The 6,526-nt window shown below is 31.6% G+C and overlaps 1 protein-coding gene across 1 annotated transcript; it reads right to left on the bottom strand.

Annotated features, from left to right (window-relative positions):
• Window positions 1-5,825: 5,825 nt before the first annotated feature.
• On the bottom strand, window positions 5,826-6,305 carry LOC131598199 (zinc finger protein 7-like). Its single transcript, XM_058870825.1, has one exon. It carries the CDS (start codon window positions 6,303-6,305, stop codon window positions 5,826-5,828), a length of 480 nt encoding a protein of 159 aa, XP_058726808.1.
• Between the last annotated feature and the right edge of the window lie 221 nt (window positions 6,306-6,526).

Genomic DNA, 6,526 nt, shown 5'->3' with positions numbered 1-6,526 from the left:
TTGTCATTTCCACTGGCTAACCTATTTTAGTGTCTTTACAATCATGTGAGATGACACCTAGCTTTTAAAGCTTAATTAAGTGTCAAGAGGGAGAAGAAATCAATGAGTTCTTCACATTGTCTTTTAATAGGAAGTGGGAATTGGAAGATGCAAAACAACAAAATATTTGGAAACTATTATTTGATGGAAATAGTAAGATGCAAGACAACAAAAATAATTGGAAACAAAATATAAGTGCGTTTGATTTGTAAAATAAGAAGTATTGTACATAATAGTACTAGATACATAATAGTACTAGACAGTATACCTTATGTATGATACTGTGGGTGCATTTTTTAATGAGGCGCCCTATCTTCTTAGCTCCTTTTATCTTTATAGGCTATGTTGGAAGTGAAATTGCTAGACCTTTATTGAAGGACCCTTCATGGATATAAGACAATTGTATGCTGGATCTTCATTGAAGGATTCTCGCTGCCTATAAGGAAGTTGTATGTTGGACCTTAATTGAAGGCTCCTTGTTGTTTATAAGGCAATTGTATGTCGGATTTTTATTGAAGAATTCTTGCTGCCTATAAGGTAATCGTATGTTGGACCTCCATTGAAAGATCCTTACCACTTATAATACAATTTTACGGTGGAATTTCATTGAAAGATCTTTACCGCCTATAAAGTAATTATATGTTGGACCTTCATTGAAGAATCCTTTATGCCTTATCAATGGACTGGACCTTCACTGAAGGATCCGCGCCACCTCAATAGGCTTCATAAATTGCGTAGCCTAGAGACAACATAAAACAACAAAACTATAAAATTAAGTATGAAACAATGCATTAATAATAAATACCTTAAGATCATGGTTTCAAAAAGCCCGAGGGCATGATTACAAAGAGCATGAATAATGTAATTACAAAAACCCTTAATAGTAAAAGTTACATAACAAAAGACATGAATGAAACAATAAAGTAAGCCTAATGATCCTCTTATTAATTGGCTCGCCCATCATCATGGATATGGAAACCCCAATTCCTCATAGTAGAAGCTTATGCATCATGGGTAGGAACCGCTATGGTAGGAAGGACTCCGTCCTCTTCACCTACAAGCTGGCCATCCTTGATCATCTTGAACAAAACAAATTGGCTCAGATCAAAGCTAGGATAGAAAATGCCATATACTCCTTAGCATGTTCAAAATACTTGTTAGAGGTATCGACCATTTCATTTTTTCATTCTGGCAACTCGTGCTCCAACTTTTTTTTAGAGAGAAGGGTCGCTTTAGAAGATTATCCAGAATCATTTAACTTATTTTTTGCCTTGGCAAGCTTTTCGCCAAATTTCTTGGCATCTTCCTATGCCTTCTCCAAGGCCTCTTTCAGCTTTGCCTCAAAGTGCTTTGCCTCATATCACTAATTATTCATAATCTTTAGAGACTCTTGCTTCTGAGCCAGCTCTCTCATTTGTGGTGTTCAACTCAACTTTCAAATCCTCGAAGTACCTATTTGCTTGATCATGGATGTTGAACAATACACGTTTCAACATTAGACCCCGTAGTAGTTGGCTCTCAACCACTTTGAAGTCATTGAGAAAGTCTCTAGCAAAGGGGAGAAGAGTATCAACATGAATTTTAGCATCAAAATGCTTATTCCATATGGATGGTGCTTTAATTCCCTCTGGGTTGTTTTTAGGGACTTCCACTCGGATGGTTGATCTATTTTTTCGATCACCTCCAGTCTCATCCTCTAGAATGACAGTCTCTGTAGGCTTTATGCCCTTGTCTTTCTAGTCTTGAGTGAAGTTCGAACCCTCTCCAAGTCCAAAAAGCTTGATAGTCTTGATGGGCCAGGGGTTAACAATGGCTTCCCATTGACACCTCTCTTTCCACCTTTAGTCATTAGACCACCACGATGGTTTTTTGGACTATTAATCCATTGCTCACCCCAAACAACTTTCTTCTTAGGCATGTGGGCTTTCCTTTCATCTACTAGCACATGGCTATTCTTTTGAAAAAAAAAAGAGAAAACACTAAGTATTGGGTGATCAGAAAAATTTAATTGAGAACTCATACAAAAAATAAACTTACATAAATACTCATCAATTTTGATATCACCACTACAATCGAGATCCACCATCTCTCTAGAGCCTATAATAGAAAAATATTAGTTCACTCCTCTTTGGAGCATGTCTCTAGGATAACCTCCCCCTTGCCACCCGTTCTAGAAAGGTTTATGTGTTTTTGGAAGGAGGCCACTTTCCTTTTAGAGGTGTAGTAAGTTTCCAAGTCATCTATTCCTAAACATATGAATGAAGTAGACTCCATTTAAAACTATGTATTTCTCGAGAAATAACAGAAAAAAGACAGTCACTATCACTACTATAATTAAAGGTGCTCTCATAGCTCCCAAAGATTCCTATTTTGAGAAGCATGTAGTCGATGGCGCTGTCTACTTGGCTGGAGTTATTCAAACAATATTCATATATTTTTGTGACTTCTAGAGGGTTTAATAACATTTCTCATCTCATCTAACTATGATTTCCATTTTTGAGAAAAGGGGGATGAAGAGAGGGAAAAAGATATTATACTTGTGAGAGAGAAAGGAAGTTGAAGTCAAGCTTGATAAGGGTTGAGTGCAACTTGCCCAGTTAAATGGAAACTTTAAAAATGTCGTGGATGGGGAATGAATTGAAGTTCTCCGCTTATAACATTAGGAACCTAGGTTTCATAGGCAATGGCTACCTCTCCATAGGAATGCACCAACAATTGCAAGGATAATCTCCACATGTCTCCCTTCTTGACACATGCGAAGTAATCAAGGGTACTCAATAGAATTGTCTTCTCAAGACAAGCCCATATTAAGAAACATTTAATGGTGCATATGCTTCCCAAGTGGTGTTTAAGGGACTCACCATAGGCTCCACCTGAGTGATTTGTCCAAGAACTCATCGTTGCAGAATCAATAAGATTACATTACGTTTGAATTAAAGGTCTCCTGCTTGAGGGACTCTGGATTATAATAATTTCATTGGGTCAAAAGAATCAATAAGATTACAATGCTTTTGACTTAAAGGTCTCGTGCTTGAGGGACTGTGGACTATGATAGTTTCATTGGGTCAAAAAATGGACGGTTCATGATAAAATCCAAAACCAAGTGCATCAATATTGGTGAGCGCTCGAGACGGGCCTGATTGCCTAATTTGGGTCTAGTCGGTTGAATAGGGTCTGACCACTCGGGGCGGGCCTGGTCGTGCAAACCAAACATACTATCGTTTATCCATTCTATCCTATATGTGTCTTGAGAGGCGTTGTGAGAGAATAATAGTCTTACTGGATCATGGTAATAAGCCATTTCTCCAAGAAAGGAGGAAACTCCTCCTTCTTGATGCCACATATCTCCCAAAATGAGGATGTACTAGTTATTGGACTGCATTGGATCTATGGAGAATTTGATAAATATCCCAACCTCAAAATTGAGAGGGATCCTTGACTGATTCCAAAAAACAAAACTCATAGAGTCTCTCGTAACCCCTATTTTAGCCGCCTATCTTTAACTATTGTACTTTCAACAAATACAAGTCTCATCCATATCTTGACTCATGTAATAATAGCATAAATAATAAACTAAGAGTGCTAGGAACACTCTATTTAACTCTCGCTTTTTTATTTGATGAAACACATATGAGTCTCTCACTTTTAAAATGGATCCCACATGAAATGGTAGGACCCACATGTATTTCACCAATAAAAAAAGAGTGGTAGGTAGAGTATTGAAAAGAAAGTTTTGGTAACATTTCTCTAATAAAATAAATTAGTATAATTTTGATCCATTTATTTTATTTCAGTTATAAAATTAATTCATATATTTTAAATTAAAATAATCTTGAAATCATTTTCATATTTTTGCATCAAAATTGACAACTTACATTTTATTTTTTTTATGATGTGTCCCTTATATTTTGATCTCGCACAATGTAAAATTTTTTCTTTACAATTATTTATCATGAAACAAGTGATAAATCATTTAAAAATGAACATATTTTTGTTTTTAAAATTTAAAAGGAGGATCAAAATTATTTAAAATTAAAACATATGGACTAGTTCTGTGAATGAGGTCAAAAAGATAATCAAAATTACAATTAAACTAAATAAAAGTGAACAATTGCATTGTAAAAAAAACAAAAATAAATAATAAAAAAATTTGAAATATTTTATAATTTGAAGAATTTTTAGAAAATGACAATTTAATTATTAAATACTAAAATATTTATTTTGTAATAACATATTTATTTTGTTAGATAAATCTCCATATTTCTAATAATCTTTGATTATTTCATTCATATATATATATATATATATATATATATTTTTTTTTTTAATATATTACATATTGTATTAAAAATGTTTTCAAAGGAAAATTATATAAAAAAAATTTAAAAGCGTGAGTAGGGTAACTCAATTGATATATGTTAGTTGAGTTAAATAAGTATAATATATTAGTATAGAGTTCACTCTTTGACGACAATATTTATTTATATTTAAGTATTAATAAAAACAAATTATTGATTTTATAAATGGATATCATTTAAAAAAGAATAACTATAAAAAATTAATGTTCAATTTTTTTTTAGGTTTTTAAAATATACTTTAAAAATAAATTTATCAAATAATTTTTTTTTTCATTTTGTAATCCTTAAATTAGTTTTCAAAAGAATGACTATGAAACAAGTTTTTTCTTCTTATTTTGTTTTTAAAAACAGTTTTCTAAGGATCTAGATCCTCTTCTGTTTGGTTTCTACTACTCTCTATTACGCTCTAAACCAAACCTTTAAATTGATCTGATGATAGGAGAAAGAAAATGGTCAAACCTTTAAATTGATCTGATGATAGGAGAAAGAAAATGGTCAAAGAAAGAGTAAGCCATTAGATTTAAATCCAAGGGCCTGATATTACACAGGAGAGGTGGCAGCAGGAAAAAAGCAGGAGGGGATCTCTTTCCGTTTTCTAAAGAGTTTAAAAGTAGTACACTGACAATTTAAACTAACTTTACACATACAACCAATCAAAATTCTTATACTTGCCATGTCATATTAGTTTTTTAAAATTAAAATTATGTTTTAATTGGATAATAATTGTGATTGATTGACAGTGTAAAAATATTTTACACTGTCAGTGCATATCTTTTTTCCTCTGTTCTAAAACGTATTTATAAAATGATTGTAAGGAACTAAAAACTAAAACTTATTCAAACAAAGCTTTAATGTACTCTAAAGCTATTGCTCTATGAGTTAAAAGTTAATTTAATTGTGATGTCTTTATTTATATGTCTGTTTTAATTTTTTAAAAAAATATTTATTTTTTTAATTTAATTAAGGTAACATGAATTATTCAAATAAAAGTTAACATAAGTATACATTTGTTGCCAAAAAAAATGCACTCATACATAAAAGAAACATAAATATGCATTTTTATACTATAGTTTTCTTTAATGCAAAATAAATTTAACTATATTAAAAAGGCATGCGAGAGATGTTCGAGAAAGGGTTGAAATCATTTAATATTATAATTGATTTTTAAACTAAATTAGACGGTGCTAATAATTTTAAAGACAAAAAAATCAAATAAATAATCAAAGTGAAAAATTAAAAAATAGACCAAAACACAACTAAATAGTCTTTATTTTAATGGCAAATAATATAAAGTACATGAAACAAAATACAAAGGATAATCTAAACTACTACAAAGGATTCAAAAATCCAAAGTAGAAAAATACTTAACGAAATCAAAACAACTAAACATCAACCAAACCATTCTTGGATCATATAAGAAGATTATTACTAAAGTCTGAGGCACAAATCAGGCAATGAGGATGAAATTTGGTGATTATTTGGGACATAAGGATTGTTATTTTCCATTATGACATTGTTAAGAGCTGCACCAGGAACCTGCATCTGATTATTAACTTCATAATAATTTCCAAATCCCACATTATTATTCATTGGATTTGGATTAATCCAACCACCAGCATTATTCATCCTAGCAAATTGAGGCCATGATGGGTTGCCAATTCCATGATAAAATGGTGACCCTACATAGTATGGATACAAATGATGAAAATCATTTTCCATTCTTGAAAGCACTTTTTCACGCCTATGAGCGTTCTGATGTCCTCCCAAAGCTTGAAAACTCGGAAATTTTCTGTGGCAAAATCGACATCCATATTCCTTCTTTTTGAAGTAGGGTTTGAATGAAGATCTGCTTCCTAAACTCAGAGAGAGAAATTTTCCAGAATCATCAGCAACGTGTGTTTCTGACATTATCAAAAATATTGTTTGAGTTTGAGTTTACTGAACCTCTCCAATAATGATGGATAGATTATTGTTTGAGTTTGAAGGATATTTATTAAAAGAGAAATAAATATATTTTATTATTTATTAAAGGTAAGTTTAAATAAATAATAGTATGTAAAGGTAAAGATAAGATGATATTTTTAGAATATTAAAAATTTAAATATAAAATATACAATGTTATAATTAAT

Source organism: Vicia villosa, linkage group LG4 (assembly GCF_029867415.1).
Source record: "Vicia villosa cultivar HV-30 ecotype Madison, WI linkage group LG4, Vvil1.0, whole genome shotgun sequence".
NCBI lineage: Eukaryota > Viridiplantae > Streptophyta > Magnoliopsida > Fabales > Fabaceae > Vicia > Vicia villosa.
Note: the sequence above shows the minus strand (reverse complement) of the source record. Positions and strands in the feature narration are given on the sequence as shown.